Source organism: Mugil cephalus, chromosome 22, assembly GCF_022458985.1.
Source record: "Mugil cephalus isolate CIBA_MC_2020 chromosome 22, CIBA_Mcephalus_1.1, whole genome shotgun sequence".
Lineage (NCBI taxonomy): Eukaryota > Metazoa > Chordata > Actinopteri > Mugiliformes > Mugilidae > Mugil > Mugil cephalus.
In genome coordinates this window covers 15,559,125-15,584,929 of record NC_061791.1, presented here as the reverse complement: position 1 = coordinate 15,584,929, position 25,805 = coordinate 15,559,125, and the positions used below count along the sequence as shown (strand labels likewise).

Below are 25,805 nucleotides of genomic sequence, written 5' to 3'. Positions count from 1 at the left end.
GCTACGCTCACACTTAGGCTGCTAGGGAAATCTACTCGCGTACGTTAGACTCCCGAGAAAAGACACACGACGACAGGTTTCACATGCTTTTATTTCTCCTGTAATATAATGTATTGCATTGTCTCCCCTGACCCACCTGTACACGAAAGCAAAGACAATAAGTCAAACCATGAAAAGTTACCAAAGATTAAGTCCGCACCAAAAATATATATTTCTAAATAATCATATTAATATTTGTCATTACACATCATACTGTAGCAGTCACGTAAGATAAAGTGTATATAGTGCATTAAGAATAAACCTCGTTATGCAGTGAGAGTATGAGGGCCCGTGTCTTGGGTTGGTTTTTAATTTATTTTCATCCTGCCTTCACACTCTGCATCGATAGTAAGTCTACATACACCTACTCGCATCGAATCAAGTGACATTTCCAAAGCTTCACACAGCTACACCTATGGAATTTCTAAAGACGGCTGCAGTGGGTGTGTTTACGTGCACTCTGCATTTGAGGTAACATCAGAGGCTGATATATTTATATATTTGTTTTTATTACCCCGGGTCTTGCCTTTTTAAGCTTTTCATCGGCTCTAGGCATTAGCCAGATCACTCTCTCTGACTTTTAAGCGACTGAAAGGAAAAAAATGCTTGTGTCTTTTACGTTCACAGGGTGCATGTAAACAAACTCAAAGAAATGGAGAAAGGAATAAAATCACAACACCTAATATTTTCTGATTTCTGATCATACTGGTCACTAGTGGAGTCCACCTTCATACCAGTTAACTCCACCAAATATTATGAGTCCTGATCAGAGAGATTTGTTTTAAAAAATATATATATAAAATAAATCCTCAGTGTACACACTACCTGACGGACAGCGGCCAGAAATATTAATGTCGAGAATGGGGAAGAAACAACTAATTTTACAATTTTATCAGGGAACTAATAATAATAGTAAAAAAAAGATGACAGGTAAAATAGTTCAGCAAAAGCCATTTTTTGTGGAAACACCTTAAACAAAATGTTGTTATGGCCACAGTTAAAAGAAAGTTGAAACTGCGCATTGAGAGAATGTTTTTGTCTCCCCCTACAGGCGCTATGAAAAAAACAAAAACAAAACACAAATCTTGCTCAGAGACACTTGAGCACTTTGGCTATCAAATCTAAGCCTTGTTGTCATCCTGTACCTGAACTACAGCGGCAAATAAGAACCCATCTAAGGCACTACAGCCATTTAAACTGTATCATTTGGTTTTTCTAATAAAAGTCGTGACTAAGACAAAAGCCGAAGGAAAACAAAATGACTGATACAGATACAATGTCTGGCAAGGTAAAATGCTAATAGTTACCATTTCCACAGCATTCATTTTAAGTACAGTTTGGCTTTGGCTACGCTTCCTCTAGCGGCTACCAGGGAAATTTAACCTCTTCTTTCTGTTTCAGAGTAAGAGTCTTAGGAAACATGAGGTGGTTCTTTTACATGATTTCTGTGGAGTTCCTGACCTTTGAAGAGGTTTGTTTATGCTCTGAAAGACCCACAAATAAGGGTGCGCACACATGGCCTTATCCATGGCTGACCAACAGGTGGCAGTAATGAGTCGGGGCATGCAGCAGTCTGCCTTCTGCCATTGTTTTCTGAGGAATGCAGTCCAAGGTTATTTACACCTCACGGAAATGAACTGAACTCAACTTTTTGTTTGTTTCAAAAAAAAAAAAAAAAAACTCCACGGGTACCTCAAATGTGAAAAATAGTTGCACTAATGGAAACTAACTCTTACCGCAACAAAGAAGGGAACACAACTCTCCATAATAAAAGCCTCATTCTCTCAAATTAAGCTGAATTAAAAACCCAGGCCCCTATTTAAGAATATATGATAAACATTTGTTTAATAACTAAATACTACGTGATAAATTACATTAAAGCAAAGTTAATATTTATATATATATATATAGTCTTGTGCAATAACACTGAGTCCAAGTCATACAGGCAAGAAAATAAATTGTTTCTTTCTATATAATATATAATTTTGGGAAAATAGCTACATTCTCTACTTTGGCTAAAATGCTACAGCACCACAACTTCCACTTGTTTCAAGCATATGGTGAGAATCTGAAGACAATCAGAACCTCTGTATTTTTTTTTTTGTATTGTCACATTGCTGTAAAATCACACGTGGAGGTGAACTCTGGAAGAGAAAAAAAACCCGTTGATCTGCTTCGTGACTTTGTTTGGAAAAAAAAAAAAAAAAAAAGTCCTCTCCATCAGAAGGCACTGTGGTGCTCTGCAGCATTAAAAGGCAACGTTTGACACCGCGTTAGATTTACAGACAAATAATGATTTAAAGCACTTGATAACGTCGCGCGTAGCCCCCCGTTAAAAGCGAAGGAGAGCGGCTCCGAGTGTTTGCTAAAAGCGAAGGCTGCTTTTTTTTTCTTTTTCTTTTTTTTTTCTTTTCTGGAACAAGAGAATCTTGTTTTAGGTTATGCATAACATCTATTCCTTGTCACTTCTGAATATGCGCGTGTGTTTACTCCTCAGGCTTCTGTCAAACGTCCTCTTCTCATCTAGCCTTAATTTCCTTGACAGCCCTGCTGGACAAAAGAGGCGCAATCAGACACGAAGCATAAGTGAAGGAGAGTGTGTGGGGAGAAGAGGGAGAAGGCTTACAGAGTTGGTTCTTTTGCGTTTCCAGCAGTCGGGGTTTAGCCTCTTCTGCTCGTCGGCGAGTGCTTTGGCCTGAAGGGTGAACGTGCGGCGCTCCTCCGTTCGCATCTTCTTCCACCGCTCGCCGAGGAGGACGCTGATGGCTCTGCAACACAGACGCGCACGGCGTAAAGCCACGGCGCAGCGAACGCCAACGCCAACGACGCGGTCGGGGAACACGCCTACCTGTTGTCCTTGCCGGGGTACATCTGCGTGTACTCCACTCTGAACTTCTTGGCAAACAGCATGAAGGCGTTCATTGGCCGCTTGCACTTGTTGGACGCGGCGCCGTTGCCTCCTTGCGCACCGGCGGGCTGGGTTTTGGCTGCAGGCTTTCGCTGAGTGGAGTGGGAATGGCTGGGGCTGTGTGTGTCTGTGGGTTGGATACAGTTTCACATGAGAGCGGACTCTCGCACCGCACAACATTCCGTAGAAGAATTTGTATTCCTGACGCAACTCTACATACTACATCGAAATAAATACAGAGAGCTGAGGACTCCATACGCTAACCGTGCTGCTGGAGTCTCCACCTGTTTGCTGAAACTGTGTTTTTAACTTCATGCGCGATCAAAAAAAGCACGGGACCTCGTAACGTGTCTCTGTCTGGGGAAACGGCTCCCCCGCTGGACTGGGAGGCCCGTCGCCGTCGGGCCATGCTGCTCAACACGTACACCGCAGAGGAGTCCAGAGGAGTGAAGTCATAACTGGGGAAGAGGCACATACAGACAGAGGGCTTTCACATTCGCATCATTTTGCTGGTTCTGATTTTAAAAATACAAAAAAAAAACATTAAAGGATAAATTCGTAATTGTCCTTGAATATGAGTCAGTTAACACCTAAAACGCATTAGTTGATGGTCAACATGAACAAACAAGCTGAATCTGTTTCAACATGCGTCTGTGAAAGTGACTACTGCAACGTTATGCTCTTAAACTCTGCTTTACCTTTTAAATGTGTCAAACACCAGTGAATCATCCGTGTGCTTGGCGTCTCTGTGTCCTGGAGGGAGGCACAAATCTCCCACCTCCATTTCATAGCACGGTATCCCATAGCGCACCACGGTCAGGCTCGGGTAAAATGACGACCACCCTGACATGAGGGAGGAAAAGGCATGTGTGACGTGGTCCTAGCCTAGTGTTTTTTAACCGCTTCCGCTCTCCTACCTTTGTTTTTGACGTAGAAGGGGTGGTCTAGCTGGCAGCGGGCGGTCACGGGGGTACATCCAAATGCCCCGGGGTCAAAGGTCAGCTGTAGGACGGCCTGACCGGACAGCACGATCTCTGCGTGCTCCACCAGCTGCAAACCCTCCGAGCCATAACTCTGCCAGAGAGCAAGCAGTATTTTACTTAGTTTATTCTGATTTTATTCTGCTGGTTGGTTTATCTTGCTCTCAGGCCTCCGTTCGTCTCGGTTTACAATCACTGGCAGAAAAAACTGTCTGTTTTCCTTTACGTACACACTACGTACAACAGTCACATGGAGCTAGATATGGCAAAAAAAACTACACCGTGAACTTAAAGGCTATCAGCTGCTTGTTTAATGTACCTTCAGAAATCTGGACTGCTCCTCGTCTGCAGAGTCTTCCTCACAAGACTCCAAGTCCTCAGCGTCCTGCCACTCCACATTACGTCCACTGTGGAAACGCAAGCGTGCTCCTGGTGACCGATAAAGGCAGAAGAAAACCTTAAACTCCCTATGAAACAATCTCGTGGAGAGTCATTTGTTTCCTTATGTCTTTTTGTTTTTTGGACGGAGGCCGAAGCCTCCTCCAATGGGTCCGCTTCAGTGGACATGAAACTATGAAAGCCTTTAATTGGATGAAGACTTAGTTCACGCCCCCGGGTGCAGGGTGAGTCATCAACACGTTTCATTTGTTTTCCAAAGAATGATACAAACTATGGTTTTATTAGGAATACATACAAAAACGACCATTCTGTTAATGTTGGTGCGTGATACATTAAATGTGATTTCATAGGGACTTTAACAGAAAATACCTCTAACTGAAAGGGATACGCCACCACTATGTGAAATTTAGTCACTCGCTGTATTCCCCAGAGTTGGATAAGTGAGAAAAGGTGTTTTTAAATCGGTCCGGACTTTGTCCTAATCCAGCACAGCTGTTAGCTTTAGCTTAGCATAGGCACTGTAATGTATTCTTGCCAGTCGTTCGCCAAAGTGACAAATAAACTGAAGAATTTTCCCAAGTACATCTTGTGACCTGTACATTCATGTCGAGTAGAAATGTCAGTGTAATTTACATGAAGGGATAGCCTGGCGCAGATATGGACTTGTGGCTATATTCAGGCAAAGCACCAGCAAAACACTGCTGCCAAACACAAAGACACCACACAGCATCTGAAAACCCCCAACTTCATCCAGACACCGGTGTGACTGGTCTTCAGGTGCTGCGTATTGTCTTTGGCTGAATATAGTCCCAACTCTGCATCTGCCCTAGGGAATCCCTTTATTTAGTTTATTTATCACTTTCATGAACGCCTGGCTAATTGGCAACAATACATGACACTGCCTATGCTAAGCTAAAGCTAATAGCTGCGCTGCTGGATTAAGACAATGTCTAGACCGATTTAAAAACACACTTATCAACTCACTTATCAAACTATAGGGAATATAGTGACTAAATTTCACATAGTGGTGCCGTGTCTCTGACTATGTGTGTATCTACCTTTGAGAAAGCAGTGCCAGGCGGTGGGTGGGCAGGAAAAGCTCCAACCCATATCTTCTTCATCAGACAGAGAGGATCTGGTTGACACCGCAGAGCCACATTCACTGCTCGTCTGCGGGAAACAGGAAAGAGAAGCCTCTTTGATCCACACATCTACAGGTTTATCCAAAATAAATCATGTTGGAGATAGTGGCCGTGGTGTAAATGGGTTCGGGTTCATGACAGAAGGAGGAGAGCTAACGTTAGCCGTACCCTGCTGCGCTGACGCTCCCTGCCGTGACCCCTGAGGGACGACATGGTGCCGCTGGGGAGAGGAGGAGGAGGCCGAGCGTAGGAATGTAGATCGCTGCTGGTGCTCGGGACGCAGACGGCAGAAGGGCTGAGAGTGACAACAGCTCACAGGTGAGAATGGTCAAAGAAACCTCTAACACGTCTCCGACGATGGAACAATGACACAGTGACTTTGCTGTAATAGTGAAGCTTACATAACGTCCTACTGATGTTCTAACCACTCACTTATTTTACATGAGGAACTAGTGGCGGCGAAGGTCATGTTTTAAATATGACAAAAGCCTTTTATGTGTGAATTACCCAACATGCTAACCCCATAGCTAGCTGCACTGAATGCTATGTTTCCTCCCCTATGTCACACAGTCCATTCGTCAGACTAGTTGAAAGTAGCCTGAGATACATTAAGTGGTCGATCCAATCACATCGTCTGGACTTTTCCAAATATTTTCCAAAGACGACTTCCCAAGTGTTTCTGTGAAAGAAACCATCTGGTATGTCAGAGTTAAGTAATTGTGACCCTCGACACACTCTCAACCTTTTAAAGCCGAAGTGTTGCAGCGAGACGTTTTAAGGCCCCATTACCTTACGTCTGTATCAGAGAAGTGTCGTGCTTGTTTTGAAGATGGGATATTCTTGGGACTCTACCAAATTATTTAAATACAGCCCGCATCGAGTGCTGAGTGCAGAGCTGTATTGAGCGCTCCTGTTCTTTATCAGATCTCAACTTCCTATACTGTGGGTTAGACAAACAATAGCCATGCAGGGGTCCATTACCACACAAAAATGTTGTGAACCTGTAATAATAGAGGAGGGGGAAAATTACTAGCCCTGTTCACCAGGTTTTAGTCAATATGTGTGGTTATTTTGTCCACTGAATCCCCAACTAAAGCTACAGGTTTTCACACTTTTTCTATGGGAAAGGATCAAGCAACAGTTATGTAAGAAGTCAGGACTTGACCCCCTGGTCGACAACAGGTCAAACGAACAATATAACTGTGATAAAAGGCCACTTGTATTCTGGCTCATGTCAGGCCGAATGCATGCAGTAGCACGGGTTGAGCCAGCAGATGTCGCCATTTTTAATTATGTCAAATGTTTCATAACAGATATTTACAACACAATTGCTATGCAGTTAGGACACAAACAGACTTATGCAAGAATTTGCCTCACGTCTTAGGTAAATGTTTAAAGCAGGAGTCTGATTCATCTTTATTGTCAGAATCGCTCCACCCAAATCTAATCATACAACACATGGGGAGGAATCCAAAATAATGTGGTTGGTGGAGTCAACCGGTTTTTTGTTCTGTTATCTTAGTAATATGGTTCATCATAGACAAATTAGAACTACACAAAGTACACTGCCACTTAAGTGTCATGTATCTTTAGTACGTAATATTCAGATGTAATTTACAGGATGCACGTACCTCCTGTAAGGAGACTCCTGTAACAGTGGGCTCTGAGGTCCGGTGGCGATGTGCGCCAGCTGTGTCAGCCAGTGCGTCTCTGGAAGCTGTGGACTGTGCGCTTGCAGGTGTGCGCGCCGCTCATGGTGCGACACGCCCAGCTCCACCTGGTAAACAGGTGCTGCCGTCGATTCTTCTTGGACCTCCTCTAGCTCCGGGAGGTCGTCTAGGAGAAAAAAAAAAAAAAAAAGGTGGGTTCAGATACCTGCCATTGTCATTGCCATTGCGTTGTTGTCAGCTAGCAGCTGTCTCGCATACCATATTCCATGTAGCTGTCACTGGTGGGGAAGCCGAGCGAGGAGGGGAAGTGCTCGTCACAACGGAGCGGGTCGCGCAATTGGTCCCCGTCGGCGTCCATCATCATTCCTGTCGGCGACAAGATGAGACCACTGGGGTTGCTGGACTACATGTAGCTTAACAGTCTGCAGGAACTTCAAATTTGCTCAAATTAAAGACACTTTCGCCACAGTGGAATTACACAGCGTTTTAATGAGCAGCTGTGATACTGTACAGGAAACACATTTCACAAATTCACATTCTAAACCTGACATAAGACAAAGGAAGTATGCTTTTATAAATGCTGTGTTTGTAATTTTAATTAATCACTACATGTTGATTATTAGTAGTGATTCAATGCTTCCAAACTTCTTAAGTAATAGTAATAGAAATTAAAGAGATATTCCACCAATATTACCTCTGAACACAGGTTTACTCCACTGTGTAATGTCCTCTATTGCTCTCCAAGCAAGGGATCTTGTTTTGGAAAAAATATATATTAAGAAAAATATATATTAATGTGAGCTTTTTGAGCTATGAATTCTCTTTACTGGTAATTTAAAGTCTGCGTACTTGATTTTGACCTTCCCTACTCATCTTTTGGATTTATTGAAACTCTAAATCACAGCAGTAACCGTTTTATATGGCAGTCGGAGGTTAAAACTGATGTCCACTGCTTTGTGTTTACCTGTGTGCTCAGCCTGAGGCTCTGGTTCCTGCACGTCCGTGTATTTGGGGTCACTTGACAGCACAGCTGGAGTGACCACCTCCCACACCATGATGTCCACTCACTGAAACATGCAGACTGTTGACATTCACGCTCCAGTTAACACATTTGTCTTAGCTTAGTTTTTAATCACAGGAGATCTAGAGTTAAGGCAAACCTGGCGTTAGCATTAGCACTAGCCTCGGTTTGAAATCTGTGACGAGTCACACAGACAGAAACACAATCCTTCAGTGAGCTGTAATGTATAGGCCATAAATGGTCGGGGTTACATAGGGTAACTGGTTGTCATAACACAACTAAGTTTAGACACTTTTCCACGGCTCCGGCTCACTATTTAACACAAAGACACGGTTACATCTGTACACAAGGTGTTGTAATATCCCGTTTAACACATATAAAAGAAACAGGAACGTTTTTCATTCTTATCTAGTTCATACATTTTTCGTCATGTGACTACGTCTTGTTTATAAACTTTGAGATCCTGCACGCATGCGCAGAACAGCCCATTCATTCAATACCGAGAAGGGTAGCGATAATACAGTTGAAGTTAAGTGTTCAAAATGACTCCCAAAGTACGACACTAATCACACAAAAAGGACCGAAAAGCGCGACGGTGTCGACCGCAGTTAAATGTCACAAACGCCAACGTTTTATTTTGACGTTCGCGCAGCTTCAGACGAAGCGGAGTTATTTGTACGAAACAAAGTGTCGCTGAAAGCCTGTTGTTACGTCGACACAAAATGACCGAAAGCTTTCTCGCTTAAATTTCAGGTGGACAAATTCATGTCGTGAACGAAATTCGAAGTGTGAAAATGTGTTAAAGTGCGTGAAAATGGACGACCCATTATATTGCGCAAAAGCCATTACAACAAAACAACTAACGTCAACAATGAAGCTTTGCGGAGCGAGCAACAGAAACTACATTTACGACTAAATACAGACGGTGTCAGCTTCACCTCACTACTCCTGTACTACACTCAAGGGAAAATAACTCAAAATGTTAAATCACTTCTTACATTTAACGCTTTAAAACATATAAATGATTTCAATGAACTTTCCTCAACTCACCAAAACAGTCGCCTTGTACGGAAAAGGGGGCGGGTGTAAACACAATTTCCCAAGCGATCCTATTGGGCAGAGCGCACGTCAATCAACAGCTTCTCGCGTCCTCATTGGTGGGTTCGGTGAGAGCTCGCTCTCCTCTTTATCAGCGCCTCAACAATAAAACACTGGGTGGGTTAAAATGGTGAAACATGGCTAGAACAACTTTGAGTGACAAGTACAAATCCTCTAAACCCTGTATAATGAACATGTCAACGTTTCAACGACATGGTACGGGAAGGTTTTACATCCCCACTGTTGAATTGTTGATCTAAAGATAAAGATTGAGACCCTCTAAACAGAATATAATACTAATGTGTAATTATTAAATGAACACGAAAAGATTGATCTTAGTGAAACTACATGAGTTTCACACAAATAATCTAGGTTATTTGTGTGAAAATGGTCAACTTCTCTGGACTATTTGATAACTAAATGCGTGTATCTGCTGTATAAAGTTGTTCTCAAATACATAACGCCTTGTATGGTGATTTTTTTTTTTTTTTTCACGTAAACGGGACGCTGAACATTAAGGCTCATACAGAGATAATTCAAAGTCCCAGTCTCCGTCAAACACACCTTTGGTTCATATATGAGAACACTACATCCAGTCCCTTTCGCTCAGACAGTGATATAAAACGATACAAATGGACAAATTGTACAGGATTGCCAGTATTGATACTATTTAAATATTTACAGTAAGTATGTAATTGATGTGTGTGGAATCGTGAGTGTTCGCTGCCCTCTGGTGGTCAATCTGCCGAACGATAAATGACAGGATAAATCAAGTTTGACATGATTACATAAGTAGGTTTCCGGTTATACGCAACAATAAAGATTTATTACTATTTCCTTTTATCAGTTAAACAAACATTTCGACGTTTTTATTGTGTTAATGACTGCTCAACGTTGTTAGTAGTATTAAAATACCTCGTAAATCACCCTTATGCCGTATAGTGACGACAAAGTGGTGTATCTATGGTGTTTTACTTTGGAGAAACCGGAAGTAGTGCTCTTGTAGAAAAAGTAGAGAAAGTTAGCCGGTGAGTTTGTGTGACTCGGTTGAAGCGCTTCATTTCCTCAAGTTCGGTCTTCGCACACAAACTTTAATAAGCACCGTTTCACTCTGGCCTGTGTCTCCTCATTCAGCATAAATGCCGAATTCTTCGCCCAAGGCTGCGGGTTTCGTTGCCGTCTGCGTTCATTGGTGAGTCACAAAGTTTGTTTTTTTTAAAAAAGCTAAATCCTCTCCTTCCCGATTATTATGGCAGCAGTAAGTACCGTTAACTTACGCTAACAGACCGACCGCAGCCGCGTTAGCTTTTGAAATAAAAGCTGCGTGTCCTCCTCCCTGCGTTGTTAACCACGGTTTAAAACAGCGGATATAGAACTAAAGATGTTTGCGACTCTGCGGTTTCTAGTTACATCCATGCTGTTTACCGGGTTGCTTCCTGCTTTTCAAAGCTTCCTCTGCTGATGTGACAGAAGCAGAAGGGAAACTCCAGCCATTTATTTCCATCAGCTCCTGGAACCTCAGTGACTGAAAAGATTTTGATTAGCCAGCGGGTTATAAAGCCTTCCTGCATTGTTATAGTGCTGTAGATACTCATGTATTTCATATATTCAACGTGGCCTGCTAAAACTACTTACAGTGAAGGTATATACTGAGTTGACAGTTAGGTTAGGCACACTAGGGAAAACTAATGTATTCTGATTTAAGAGTCCTGCACTAAATAGTTTACGGTGCTATTAAACACAATTTACACAATTTAAATGTAATGCAAACCGCCTCCAATATGAGAATCCAGAATCTCAGTGATTCAGATCAAATGCTGGATACCCTCACGAGGCTAAGATTTATTGCAGGGCTGTTGTAAAGCATTCATTTCCACACGTGTACCTAATGAACTGGCAAGTCAGTGAAGTTTCTTTGTCTAATAAGGCTTCAGTGTTTGAGATGAACACATCCTGCTGTGCCTTTCTGTTCCCGCCCCCCTCTAACCCCCACCAAGCTAGGCGATGGACAGGCGGCAGATCCAGGTGAGCGACGACGAGCTCGAACCGCTGAGAGACCAGACCCGGAGGAGGAGGAGGAAGAAGGCCATCACCTCGTCCTCCTGCACCTCCATGGACCAGATAACCGTTGAGTTCTTACTGCCCACCGTGGCGCGGGGCGGGAGCAGCCCGGACTCCCTGCAGCTGGAGGTGGCCGGAAACTGGACGGTGGAACAGGTCGGCCTGTTTATTCCCTGGTTATTATAAGGATCCTAACTGTGTCTCTTTAGGACCCCCGTCCTGCATGGACACAGCCTCAGCCTCCGCTGATGGGTCAGCTGATCCACGCTGTTTTTTTTTGTGTGTGTGTGTCGTGCCAAAATAGGCAGCCATTATTCAAATGTGTTACACAGTGAGGTAGATAAGTAACCCTGTAAAAGTCCGTAATGCAAACATGTTTTTCCAGGAAGTTCCGGATCAGTGTTTTTTGTTTGTCCACACACTCAAGAAAAGGAAAAATCCCGCAAGCATAAAGTGTCCTCTTTCAACACGAATTGTATCGACTGAATGAAATGATTCTTGTTTTCCAGGTGAAAGCTCAGGTGTGGCTGAAGGCGGTCACTTTAAACATCTGCCCTGACTTCTACCAGCGGCTTTCTCCTGACCACTGCATCCTGCTCTACCAGAAAAAGGGAAATGTTTGCGAGATCTATGACAAGCACCAGGTCTTCCAGACGTTAGACTGCATTCGCTACTGGAGAGGTAACACGACTGCTTCTCCTTGAAGTCGCAAACTGAGCCCCGGTTCTCAGGTAAAACACGTTTTCTTGTGTTTTAACAGCCCTGAAGAAGGACATGGGGCGAATTCAGCTGGTCCCCCGTCCGCAGCAGTCTGACGAGTCCCTGCATTACCAGCGCTACCTAAACTACCTGATAGGCTACGACGTGACCGACGTCAGCAACGTTCACGACGACGAGCTGGAGTTCACGCGCAGGAAGCTGCTGACGCCGCGGCGTATCGAGCTGTCCGATCGATGCCCCAAGCTCTACTCAATGGACCCCTGGATGACCCGCAAGCCACTGCCTGAGCACCTGCTCTCCAAGGTGTGGTATTCTGGTATTTGGTTGGAGGACTATCCAGTTGTTATCCATACGGTTTTGGCCCTCTGAGAATGAGCTCAAATTTAGCTTTAAGTCCTCCCATAGATTCACCAGGATTTGTCTGACCTGCGTTGTGTCTGCAGAAATACACAAAAATAGTTTTTTTTTAAGTACTTAATCTGACAGCTGCTCAGGTTCAGATTTAGCTCATTCACTCACTTGTCATTCTCATTTCATCCTGCATTTCACATGTCCTTGGTATGAATTTAGTAACCCTGTAATCCAGCTGCATGTTTGGATTTTCTTACCCAGTTTTCGGCTTGTGTTCTTTTGATATGTCCTCGTTACATCTTTCACTTCAGAACTAAACATGTTGCAGGACTAGTGGCTAGTTAGAAATCTCGAACTCAAACTTATCCATAACTGGCTGACAATTGGACTTCATGACGAATTAATTATCTACTAAAATCACGTATCCTCCAGGACACAGATTTGCTAAATTGTTATCGAGTGTCTGTAGTTATTCCAATAATTCATCCGTGCATTCATCAGATAATCCGTGAAGCGCCGTCAATCGATTGAAAGACTTAATCGGGATTTATCGCATGATTTCCATAGTTAATACGTTAACTGAATGCAAATGAATTGCTTGTTTTGTATTTGTTCTCATCATAAAGGGATTTTCCATGTTTCTATTACGCTTGTCAGCATGAGAGTTGACAAAAATCAAAAATGCTTTCTCCGTGCAAATGTCTGTTATGATTATTGCAGCAATTTGATGCAATTACAAATACAAATATTATCCAGAATAACCTCGAAGGTACTGCACGCTCAAGGAGTATGCATCTACAGACTATCCAGCATGGTCTGCCTTTGGTGAGGTGGAGGACGACCCTGTGTCCGTATTTTGGTATTTGAGACTCGCCGCACTCCGGTAGTAACTCCGTTTAGGTCGAAAAGAAGTGCAAATTACTTTGCTCTTGCCATCCACCCACCGTCTGAAATGGTTTTGAAGCAGAACTCAACTTTTTTGTTTCGGTCCCCTCACCGAGGTTTCATTCTTTTCACTTTGTTCTTTGTCAGGTCAATAACGGCCACATCCTGGTGGTGATCCACATCGGCACAGCCAGTCAGACCATCAAGGTGTCCATCGACGACACGCCGACCCAGGTACGTAAACGTCACAATAAATGCCGCCTGTGTTAGGGTTGGGGTTACTGCTTCCTGTCTGATTCCTGTTTTATGCCTGTTTTCCCTCTTGTTCAGGTCCTGGTAAGCTTTTTCACTAAGACGGCTAATAAGAGAGCTCTGCTGGGCATCCCTGACAACATGTGCGAGTCAGACTTTGTGCTGCGCGTCTGCGGCAGGTATGACACACCAAAGTTAACCACATCTGATCTAAATCTAGCCAGTGTATCTGCTCTAAAGGGCAAATCATCATATAAGGGGGTAGTTTTAAAGCAGAAATAGTTTTTTATAATAATAGTTCAATGTCCTACCACACAGAGAGGAGTACCTGTATGGAGAGAAACCTCTGCAGAACTTTAACTGGGTCCGGCAGTGCCTAAAAAATGGGGAGGAGATCCACTTGGTTCTGGAGACACCGCCTAATCCCAGTCTAGATCAAGTTCAGAAGGAGGACTGGGCCCAGGTGGACGACTGCACTGGAGTGGCAGGTGACCACCTAGACTGAACTGTTACATTTTATTGATATTTCCAAGTCTTTCTAACTTTATCTCCCAACTTTCCTTCTCAGGCACCCATGAGCAGCTGACCATCGACGAGAAGGACCACGAGCGAGTGTTCACAATCTCTATGTGGGACTGTAACAGGAAGTTCAGGGTCAAGGTGCTGGGGATTGACATCCCATCCCTCCCTAAAGTCCCAGAGTTTATTGTTTACATTGAGGCCAGCATCTTCCACGGGCAGCAGCTCTTAGCCCAGGTAATGGAAAGGAAAATTTGACAGTGCCTGCTCTGATCATTGCTCACTGATCATTTGACGTTTAACTGAAGTAATAGATTCATGATGATTCACGATGGATTCATCATGAAAACAATAAAGTATAAAAAAGCACCCAAGCCTGAATTTATTGTTTTAGGAGAGGACGACCTCCAAAACGTTCAGTGAGGAAGTGCTGTGGAACTGCTGGTTGGAGTTTAACATTAAGATCAAGGACCTGCCTAAAGGAGCACGCCTCAACCTCCAGGTACAGACAAACAATTCATTCAAGTGGCGTAGTGATTGTAACCAGTCTTCAGACATACAGGGACATGATGACTCAAAACGTCAGTGACTTTCACACAAGTCATGAAAGTAGACGAAGCAACTCCAATCTAACTAATGAAACAGAAATATTATACTTATGTATTTATTGCCAAAGTAAGCGAATCCTTCCGTGGCACTAACTAAACATTTCCGGTAACTGCTGATCAGTTGTTACAGTTTTAGTCCATTCCTCAGTACAGAACAGCTTCTTCTCTGAGATGTTGGTGACCTGAACAGTTTGTGTGAGGTCCTTCAACAGCATTTCTATTAGATTAAGGTCTTTGGCATTACAAAACTTTAATTCTCTTCCTCTTCAGTCATTATTTCGTAGAACAACTTGTGTGCTTGGGCTCATTGTCTTGCTGCATGGCATGGTTCATTGGTCCATTAATGATTACAAGCTGTCATAGCCCAGATGCAGCAAAACAGGCGCAAACAAGAACATTACAACCCTCAGGGACGGCTGTGACTCAGTAGGTAGAGCGGGTTGTCCATGAACCGAAGGGGTAGCGGTTCAATCCCCAGAGTGTGCCATATGCCAAAGTGTCCTTGAGCAACCTCAGTCCCCAGTTGCTCTAGGCTCTAGGTGCAACTGGCACTGGTGTGTGAATGTGTGTGTGCTTGTGTGAGCAGACGGGTGGATGTGTCTCTGACTGTAAAAGCAGTTGTAGTATCTTTGAGTAGGTAGAAAAGCGCTATATAAATTATACCATTCATGTTTCACAAACAGTTGTTCTTTTTGGAGTGCAGCAGGTTTGTTTTTGCCACTATGGTTGTTCAATGTTGTCCTGATGGTGGATTCATGAACATGAAGTAATGGGCATCTTGCTTTTGGAGCTATCTTTGTTAGTTGACCACTCCTGTTTTGGGTAACAGTCCACCTCTGCTTTTATGCAGCCCTGTTTGTTGGTGGGAGGTTTAATTTTGAAATGTATGATTATTCTGCTCTATTAAATACTGGTTCTCCATACTATATTTTCCAACCAGGTGGTCTGTGGGAAGCAACCTCAGACACCAAACTCCAAAGCAGGTTCCTATCAGGATAATACATCAGGAACCGGCAGCCTTGATGGTAAAGTCCTGTCGACTCAGTTTGCCTCTCGCGTCAAACATCTACAGAGCGAGGCTTCATTTGCTGTCCGCCCTTCTTTCAGGGAAGACCAAGAGTCGCCTCCTGTACTACGTCAACCTGCTCCTGATCGACCACCGCTCGCTCCTGCGCCAGGGCGAGTTCATCCTCCACATGTGGAAGATGCCGGAGAAGAGCGAGGAGAGCAGCAGCAGCATCAACGCCGACAAGCTCACGTCGGCCACCAACCCGGACAAGGCGTCCTCCATGGCCATCGCCATTTTGCTGGACAAGTACTGCTATCCTGTGGTGCTGCCCAAGAGCAGGGACGTGGGCCGGGATTGCGGCGCCGGGGGTGAGGAGGCCGAGGGAGGGGAGCGAGGCCACAGAGAGATGCCGAACCACCTGAAAAAACAGTTTGAGGCCATTGTGGCCACCGACCCCCTGCATCCACTCAGTCCTGAGGACAAAGAACTGCTGTGGCACTTTAGGCAGGAGTGTATGCGAGACCCCAGGTAGTTCATTTGTTGCATAGCAGATAAAGTACAGAGAGTTTTGCCTGAATATCTCATTACATCACAAATCTCCCGCCCTCAGAGCCTACCCGAAGCTGCTGGGATCAGTCAGGTGGGGGAAACAGGAAGATGTTTTGGCGACACATCGTCTGCTGGAGCGTAGCAGTGCATGGGACACCAGGTAAAGGGGTTATCACGCTTTACATCTCTTCCAAAAGTCGGTCCACGCGTCACATCACCTGTCATCTTTGTGTGTTCCCCTCCAGTGGCCTGGACGTCGGTCTGGCCATGCAGCTGCTTGACTGCCACTACTCCGACGCTCAGGTTCGCTCAATGGCCGTCAGGAAACTGGAGACGCTGGAAGACGATGACGTGCTCAGATATCTGCTCCAGCTTGTTCAGGTTTACTTTCCATTTTTCTTATTTTTTTTATGCTTTTGTGCTGATGGTGACTTCCAGGATTGAAAAATGGAGCTTACTTCCTCCAAGGGTCACTTGAGACTGGATCCAAAGGCTAGTCAGTGTCCTTAGATGTTAAAACTGAGGCCTTTACAGCAGAAATAAATGTGTAAACAGTTGGTAATTTCCACATTGCTGTCAATAGGCTTTGATTTTTTGGAGGACCATCTAGTTGCATTTAGACCATTTCTCTCTATGTATCGGTTGAAACGCATAATGAAATCCAAATGGCGTATTACCACACTCATATGTTGATGAGACTTTAGCGTGGCTATACCAGGCAAGTAATGCAAAGCTTAGGGTGTGGCTGCTTTGAGTGATAAGTGTGTGCTATCACAGGTTGTCAGCTTTCTGCGGCGGCGTCACCCCGGCAGTCTCAGCTCAACAAGGCCTTCACCTCTTTGCTCATTAGCTTAGCTTAACGCAAAGACTGTAAAGACTCCCCTTTTGCACCAGAAAAGAACCTGGTGCTAGTTTGGTGCTGGTGCTGGAGCCAGTGCTTAACTGGTTTCAGCCTGGCGCCTCCATAGGCCAAGAGCCAAGCGGGGCCAAGTCAGAGCCGCGTCATTACGTTCGTACGTAAAATGTACGGACTAATGGACTAACATCCAAGTGCTGCTCATATAAACGGTCCTATGACTGATTGTGAGCCATAGGTCACATGTTGCCTGGACGCATCCATGTTTGTGCTACTGGTAGTTCTAGCTTACAGAGCGCAACGGTTCATGTGAGTCCAGAGAGTCGTTTCAGTGTATCTGTGATCAGACCAAGAAAGACACAAATTACTGCTTGTGTGTTCCAGTCCAAAAGCGGTTTTGGTCTGTAGCCGCGCCTATCGGTTCTTAGCTCTGGCCCGACTCGAGGTCGGTGCTTGCCTGGAACCAGTTTGGCCGGTGCTTAAGCAGTTCTTTATTTGGAAAAACAAATAACCAGTGCTCCGAACAGGCCCTGGTGGAAAAGGGGCAACTATGAACAAACATGTTAAAAATATACCTGAGTCACCCCTTTGCTCTGCCATGTTTTGGCGCCTTAGATACTGCGTGAGAGATGTGTACGATGTGTCTCCGCTGAACACATACCGTTGTTGTAGCCAGGATACCATCCTGAATGATTTTACTGATGATTCAAAATGCAAATCATATCAATAGACAGTCTAATTAAGCTGAGGTGACACAGCACTTCTTTTACTTCCTCTCCTGCTCCACCTGTTACGCTGTTTTCAAATTTCATGGAAAGAGCCAGCCGAGCAGCCTGTTGGGCGTCCGGTGTGTTTCCATAGGTGACTCTGTGGTCAGCTTTGCATGAGCAATGTCAATTATCAGCTGGGACCAACAAAAGGCCCTTTGGTCCGACAGGAAAATGACGCTTCCCTTCATGTGCTGTTATCATCATATGACACAGCTCAGTGATGTGGGGAGGGATTTATTCCAGCACATTTTCCAACATTTGCAGCTGCAATATACACACCACAGGAATATTTGCAGACTTTTGAGTAGAGCGCTGAATTTATTATCAAGCTTTAACATACGTTTAGAACGTGTAGAATGTCTGATGTGGTTTAAGCCCATATTATTGATTCTGTCTGCTCGTTGTCTGTTTACATAAACCTTTCCTGCTGAAGTGGTCGCTGCCTGTTTTTACATAACCACAGCCTTCTTTAGCAGCGACTTGAATGTTTGACAGCACCACTTGACAGCACCACTATCTCACTAAAGGCTCCAGGTGCACTGTTAGACCTTTATGTCCCAGTTGATTTTTGTAAGAAAACCGCAGAAAAACACAGAAGTTGAGATAAACCGTGTATCCAGAAACTATCTACGAGTCTCCCAATAACAGTTCTACAGTGCTAGAGATTCGTCGCTTACGTGTTTGAGATATTTTTAAACTGTTTGTGCTTTTATCAGAAATAAGCTCCATTGTTTTGTGCGTGTGTCCTGCAGGCGGTGAAGTTTGAGCCCTACCATGACAGCGCTCTGGTTAGGTTCCTGCTGAAGAGAGCCCTGAGGGTAAGCAGCACAGGCATCTGTCTGTTTATGATCTTTAATTGCAACTCGTGAGTACACTAGTATTCACATGTCTTCATTTGTTGTTCTGCTGGGTTTCAGTAGCAACGTCACTGCAGTTTTTACAAAAAAAGAATTTGAATATTTATGGAGCTCCTGATTGGTCACACAGCTTCCTGTTACGGTCAACGATACCTATGACAAATGTGTCAGCATTGTTACCGCTAGACAGTTTTGCTATGGGTTTGGACCACCACATTTCTATTGTTTGTCTGACTGTCTGCAGTAAGTACACAGGAAATCAAGGCAGCCGTTAGGTTGGTGGTCAGCGGACCTATCAGAATGCCAACAAACGGTTAGTTCTATTAAATAAATAGAAATGACATGATTGACATTTTGACTTTTTCCCTCCACAGAGTAAGCGTATAGGTCATTTTCTATTCTGGTTCCTGCGGAGTGAGATCGCCCAGTCCATGCACTACCAGCAGAGGTATGCCGTCCTGCTGGAGGCCTATCTCAGAGGCTGCGGTGAAGACATGCTGCAGGACTTCAGGAAACAGGTGATGCATCCTAGTTAGAGCGAGTTATTTGGGGGGCTTTTATGCATTTATATAGATGGATGAAAGAGTAGAGAGACAGGAAGTGATGGGGTACTTGAGAGGGGACAACCGGCAGGAAAAGGAGATTTTATTAGACTATAGCTTAAGTTCACGGGTCCCATTATTCAGAACATGCAGTTCCTGATGAAATTATTCCTGATTGATCTTAACTTTGGCATCACTGTGTAGAAAATGATGCAGTGTGCTCTTAACCGTCTTCCTCTGGTTCTGTGCTTTGAAGGGTGGCAGATATCTAATCTTATGGCACCTTTTGGTGACATTTACAGAATGTCAGGATTTGATAGGGTGAATTGATGTCTCTACCTCCATACAGATGACCTTTTGGCTCAGACTTTTGATTCTGTCTTTTTGAGGAATAGTCTTTGTGTGAACGGGCAGCTCCTGTTTCACCTTTTTTGTTTTCCTGTATTTTACACAGCCCGTGGAGGCCACCATGTGGCTGCGCAGAGGTTTGATGATGTGATAGCTGCTAGATGTGGATTTTTTTTCTTCAAATTTGATCATTCAAATGAACGATGCTCTCCAGGTGGATGTGACTGAGGCTCTGCAGAAAGTCACCCGCGAGGTCAAGGCCATGTCTGCTGACAAATATGACGTCACAGCACAAGGTGAGGAAGAGAAATCAGTGAATTCTGTAGAGAAGCCATATAGCAGAATAGGAAGAGTTTAATTTATTATGGTTTAATTTATTCAATTGAAAAACAGGACCACATGGATTCTTGCTTCATTTATCTTTCTCTTTTACTTCAAAACTTGTTATTTTTGCCTTTTAACCACTGAGGTGTAGAACAATCATTTATCTCTGATAAGGTCTTCAACAAAGACCTTATCTAGTTGTCTTGGTTACAGTGCGCTAATTTTCCTTTTGAACAGATTATTAAAAACTTCTCTCAGTTCGGTTGAAATACCCATCCGGATGTAATGCCATTCGCGTGGTGAAAAGACTTTTTATGCTTCCACGCCAAGTTTTAAAGTAAAACTCAGGATAAGACCTAAAGCTGAAATTCATTAGCAGGTTGTGTGTTTTATTTTTAAGTCAAACTAAATCTGCCTTGTTTGTTTATAAGTGATATTTCAGTTGCGTCAGAAGCTGGAAACTCTGCAGTCGTCTGGTATGCCGGACAGTTTTAGAGTCCCTTATGATCCAGGACTAAGAGCTGGAGCCCTGCTGGTGAGGAACATGCACACACATCCTTGTACTTCTTTCCTAGTGAGGACACTCATTGGCATGATGCATTCCATAGTCCTTTATCCCAACCCTTAACATCTCAACTAAGTGCCTAACCCTAACACTAACCATCTCAAATAAGTTCCTAACCCTAAACATCTCAACTAAGTTCCTAACCCTAACCCTAAACACCTCACATAACTTCCTAACCCTAATCATCTCAACTAAGTGCCTAACCCTAACACTAACCATCTCAACTAAGTGCTTAATCCTAACCATCTCAAATAAGTTCTTTAAGTCTTTAAGTCTTTTAAAGAAGTGAGTACCGGCCAAAATGTCCTCACGTCACAAAAAAGACTCCAATTTGTAGTTTAAAAACTCACACCGGCAAAAAAAACCCCACAAAGGTTAGTATTCTGAGTTTAGTGCCCACAACTTAATAACAACTGGAACACGCACACACCGATCTGCAAATAGAATATGAACCACAACTTTTATATGAAACCGTACAACGAACAGGAACAAGAACAAGCTCATGAGCTAAACTACTGTGACTAAAGATCCCTGACCGATCCTCCTGTTGGTGCAGATTGAGCAGTGCAAAGTGATGGCGTCTAAGAAGAAGCCGCTGTGGCTGCAGTTCAAAAGGGCCGACCCCACCACTCTGTCCAAAGACCCCATAGGCATCATCTTCAAAGACGGTGACGACCTCAGACAGGACATGCTCATCCTGCAGGTGAGTGAGCAGCAACGTGATCATCACTTGTAGGGCAGGTGAAGTCATGGTAGGAGAAGAAAAAAAAATCTTCTTTCGTCCTTTCAGATTCTGCTGATCATGGAGTCGATCTGGGAGACGGAGTCACTGGATCTGTGCCTCTTACCGTACGGCTGCATCTCCACTGGCAACAAGATAGGTCAGTTATTCAACGGCACACAAGGAGGAAAGCCAACTGGCTAACCATTTCCATCCCACACCTGTCTCTATCTTTCGTCATTCCTTTGATCCTTACCCCTCCTCTCTTTTTTTCCTATTAAATCTAGGCATGATTGAGATCGTCAAGGACGCCACCACCATCGCTAACATCCAGCAGAGTGTTGTGGGAAGCACCGGAGCGTTCAAAGACGAAATCCTCAGTCAGTGGCTCCGGGACAAGTGTGTCAGCGAGGAGAAGGTGCGCATCACGCTCGGTGCAATGCCACGAGAGTCAACAAGTTAAATGTTATCGGTGTGCCACTAGCGTAGCTTTGTTTTCAGCAGCAGCTTTTTTTTAATCAGATCAGAGGAAGCAGCAGTGTGACGGGCAGGAAGGAAGCCTCCCTCAGGGTTTTTCCTGTCACCACACACCACTCGCCACTCACGCGCGCTACTTATAGCTGAGACACCTGCACCCCCAGTGTCTGCTTTCAGCGAGGCCTTTCTTCAAGTCCTTGTTGAGAAAAAGCTTTTTCAGTGTCTCCACACTCGTTGGTCTCGTTTTTATTTCTGTGTGTCTATATTGAAAGATATAGTGGGAGGATGCAGGTTTTTTTCAGCGCTGCTGCTTCTTTCACACATTTGCGCAGTTGGTAGCTGTTAGTGAGCACACCACCAAATCATAGTTCCCTTTTCTTATCTCTTCTCAAATAGTAAGGGATCCATTTTGTATCTTGCATATAAAACATTTTCTGTGCGTGTAGTTCCAGCAGGCCGTGGAGAGGTTTCTGTATTCATGCGGTGGATACTGTGTGGCCACCTACGTCCTGGGTATTGGAGATCGCCACAATGACAACATCATGATCACTGAATCGGGTAACTTTATGTCTCAAAGTCTTAAAGTCATACCGGGAAGACCCTGCAGCCTGTAATGTTTAAACAATTTCATCACGTTAAAGGAAAAACTACTAATGCCTTTCGTGTTTCTGCAGGGAACCTCTTCCACATCGACTTTGGTCACATCCTGGGAAATTACAAGAGTTTCATGGGAATCAGTAAGGAGTGGGTTCCCTTCGTTCTCACACCAGACTTCCTGTATGTCATGGGAACGTCGGGGAAGAAAATTAGCTCCCACTTCCAGAAGTTCCAGGTGCAGAAAATGTTGTTTTTTCAGTTCACCAGACACACTGCAGGGAGACAAACAGATTGTTTATTTTTTTCTAAAAATTCGTGATATGTATTTTTAAAAAAATGGTTATTCTGTTCACCCTTTTTGTCGTTCTCAGGACGTCTGCGTGAAGGCTTACCTCGCGCTTCGGCATCACACCAACCTGCTCATCATTCTTTTCTCCATGATGCTGATGACCGGTATGACCTTTTCCTCGCAGTGCAGAACTTTTATCTCCCCCTACAGGTAGCAATAGAAAGAACAGGGCATACTGACACATGTCTACTGTGGGGTTGCAAAATCTTTGGTTGATTGGACATTTTTTATATAGATTTTTTTTTTTTTTTAATTTCCCCCACAAGCAAACTTTAGTGACGGGGTAGTTTAGTATTGAATGCAAAATGATAATAATAATAATGTATATTTATGAATAGCACTAGGCCCAGTTTAACAAAGAACACATATAATAGGCCCCCATCAGTTTGGGGGTCAATGGCCTAAAAAACGACAACAAAGATACACCTATAGTAATAAATGTCCTCCCCCAGACGGTGACTTCATAGAACTCAAGTTACATCGGTTACTTTCTTTTCTCCAAATATAAGTGACTAGTTGCTGTAGGCTATTCATCTGCATGTACAGTTCCCCCCATCTTCATCTGTTGCAAACTGTCATTGCGGATTGATGTCTAAAACACCATTACTAGTGAACCAATGAGGGAACTTAGCTTCCAGATTTTAAAAACAGCAAAACACAGAGGGATTTATCTGCTGCTTATTAGCTTAATTAGCGTTGTGTGAACTCAATTGCTTGGTTACCTCTTTGATGTGTAGCCAGACCCAGTTCTTATCAGAAGACGAGTCTGGTAACACTATTTGGATTTCATTGTCAGGTGTATTTCATTTGATACAGAGAAAAACATACAAATTGAACTCCACAGAGCTCAGAGGATGTGGATGACAAGGAGTTGCTGTTACTCTTCTGTTCATCCAAGTGTTTTTGGGTACTGGATGACAACAAAGTTGCAGTTTTAGCTGTATCTTCCCTTTTATTTCAAACTGATTTCAGGCTTACACACTGTTAGACGTTTGACATGTTATTTTTCTGGCCATTGCTAGGTATGCCCCAGCTGACCAGTAAGGAGGATATCGAGTACATCCGCGAGGCCCTGACCGTGGGCCGCACAGAGGACGAGGCGCAGCGCCACCTACTGGACCAGATAGAGATCTGTAGGGAGAAAGGCTGGATGGTTCAGATCAACTGGTTTGTTCATCTGGTGCTGGGGATCAAGCAGGGGGTGGAGAAGCGATCCACTTAGGACACGTTCAGTTAGAAAACTGATTTCATGAGTCTTACAGTTAAAGTAGCACAATACTGAAAAATCAGCCACATGCTGAAAATAAATGCACAAAATAATGTTTTTAAAATACCTGCTTACAGAGCCTACAAATGCATTTTGGATTTTAGATCTTAATATTTTTTATAAAGAATAACGAGCAGATTTACAACTAACACGTTTGTGATGTGCCTGAATTTAAATGCTGTGGAAGACAAAACCAAATCAACCGATAACTCAGTACTGGAACTGGGACAACACAGGAGCTTCATATGAGGTAATAAAGATGACAAGAAGAATAAAGAGCCAACAGGACTCTTGCTGAATTTGAGCAGAAAATAAACTGAACTTAGGAGCGTTTCATTGAATAGACCAAGTTTTGTTTCATTTCCCTAAATCAATTCCACCATTACAAATAGAAGCCACCACAAATTACCTCGCATTTAAAAGGTCGTAAAAAGTTTTAATGAGTGTGTTGCTATTTGGCAATATGAGAAACCTTTCAAAAGTAGAAGCGAAAAGTAGAACACATTCATTTAAGGAGTGGATGTCTATAATGTTTACATTCATCTTTTAAAAAAGGAACATCAAGCTACTTCCTGTTTCCTGTTGTCTCATTGAAACTCATTTTGTACAAACGTTTCTCTCACATTTCCGTCAATAATCAGCATCTTTAAATGTCACACTGATTTATGGATGTTTAGCTGAAGCAGTGTTACAACAGTTTCCTTCCTCTCCACAATAAGTAGCTAGTTAAATGTTTTTTTTAAGGTTAATTGACTGGTATCCAAAAAATGAAGTCAGACATTTATCGCTAAACTATTCAAGATGAGAGATTTATTATTTATATAGGACCATTCCTTCTATTTGCACTAGTTGTTAATGCGTTCTTGCAAAATTTTAATTCCGAAAATATGCAACTGCTGTAAAATCGTTGAGTAGCTGCACAGCTACGTAATACTGTTACTATGACTACTACAGTGACTCTCAGCGCGTGCTGGTCGGTGCTGTTTTAACTTCTTCTTTTGTTCACAACCAAAGGGTCTGGAATATTTTGAACTCTAAATGAAAACGGTGAAAAAAAACTATTTTTAATTTTCTATGTGAGGGTATTGTGCCTTAAAGTGTAAAAAAGAGTAGAGATGGAGACAAAGCACATGTTCCAGTTTATAAATACATTCCGAAATTTATTGAACAAGAAGAAGGAGGAAAGGGTCTGAGTGTAACTGATGCTGGTGTTGAGGTTAAAAGCTATAATAAGCAGGTTGAAAATCAGTGTTTGTTTGCCTAAAAACTTGTTGGAAAGATTGCAGTTTTGTACTAAAGCTTTTTATGCCTGTAAATGCTTTCAATCGTTGATACTGGAAAAATGAAATGACTGCACCATGTTCGCTTCTCTATGTTATTGTGTCGGACAATTAAACTCATGCTACAAATATATTTTGGACTTTCGCTTTCACAAGTCGGAGTTATTGGCTGTTTGCTGAATCATAATTCACACTCCTGTATCTTCCATCTTCGCCCCTTTTTTTTTTTTTTTTGTCCTGTTATCAACCGTGGTAGTTCACCGTGACCACAAGATGGCGCAACACCACAAGCTCATTCCTGGACTAACGGGACACGAGGCTCGTGCTGTATGGGACAAGCTCGTCCCTTCTTTTACTTCCTTAGTTTGTTCATGCTTACGGTTCCCCTCTTGCTTCCAGATAGTTCCGCATCTCTTCTCATTTCTCCTCCTCACCTTCTCTTCTTTGTCTTCAGTTTGAGCTGAGAGTGGGCGTGAGCGCGCTGCACGACGACCGGATCTCTCGCTGCTGTATATGTTGTGATGTATAGTGTTGAGGGTCTAAATGGATTAGACAGATAAGCCCCCACCTTCCCTGCAGCTTTGAGGCTTCTTTCTATACACCGTTAATTGTAAGCTTTTTAGCGTGTCTATGAACTCTAT

The 25,805-nt window shown here is 43.5% G+C and overlaps 2 protein-coding genes across 8 annotated transcripts; one reads left to right on the top strand and one right to left on the bottom strand.

Moving 5' to 3' along the window:
• Positions 1-72: 72 nt before the first annotated feature.
• Positions 73-9,352, bottom strand: LOC124999759 (HMG box-containing protein 1-like). 4 transcript variants are annotated; one of them, XM_047574771.1, is made up of 13 exons: positions 9,210-9,352; positions 8,103-8,219; positions 7,397-7,504; positions 7,100-7,304; positions 5,637-5,763; positions 5,385-5,496; positions 4,247-4,356; positions 3,865-4,021; positions 3,646-3,790; positions 3,287-3,405; positions 2,888-3,074; positions 2,666-2,807; positions 73-2,589 (listed from the first exon to the last, which is right to left on the bottom strand). In XM_047574771.1, the coding sequence occupies exons 2-13, from the start codon at positions 8,191-8,193 to the stop codon at positions 2,569-2,571; spliced, it is 1,524 nt and encodes a 507-aa protein (XP_047430727.1). In that variant the 5' UTR covers positions 8,194-8,219; positions 9,210-9,352; the 3' UTR covers positions 73-2,568. The 4 variants fall into 4 exon arrangements, with proteins under 4 accessions (XP_047430727.1, XP_047430730.1, XP_047430729.1 ...); XM_047574774.1 differs by having other exon boundaries at positions 73-2,586; positions 9,210-9,348; XM_047574773.1 differs by having other exon boundaries at positions 8,103-8,205; positions 9,210-9,234.
• pik3cg (phosphatidylinositol-4,5-bisphosphate 3-kinase, catalytic subunit gamma) lies at positions 7,410-25,297 on the top strand. Of its 4 annotated transcripts, none has more exons than XM_047574767.1 (25): positions 7,430-7,547; positions 10,392-10,449; positions 11,259-11,474; positions 11,828-11,999; positions 12,079-12,341; positions 13,422-13,508; positions 13,605-13,705; positions 13,845-14,014; positions 14,095-14,282; positions 14,440-14,547; positions 15,594-15,678; positions 15,761-16,190; positions 16,273-16,371; positions 16,457-16,592; positions 18,590-18,655; positions 19,069-19,212; positions 19,799-19,880; positions 20,340-20,443; positions 21,030-21,176; positions 21,264-21,354; positions 21,482-21,612; positions 22,118-22,229; positions 22,346-22,503; positions 22,640-22,721; positions 23,640-25,297. In XM_047574767.1, exons 1-25 carry the CDS (start codon positions 7,519-7,521, stop codon positions 23,837-23,839), a joined length of 3,459 nt encoding a protein of 1,152 aa, XP_047430723.1. In that variant the 5' UTR covers positions 7,430-7,518; the 3' UTR covers positions 23,840-25,297. The 4 variants fall into 4 exon arrangements, with proteins under 4 accessions (XP_047430726.1, XP_047430723.1, XP_047430725.1 ...); XM_047574769.1 differs by having other exon boundaries at positions 7,530-7,547; positions 11,255-11,474; XM_047574770.1 differs by lacking the exon at positions 10,392-10,449 and having other exon boundaries at positions 7,410-7,547; positions 11,255-11,474.
• Positions 25,298-25,805: the final 508 nt, after the last annotated feature.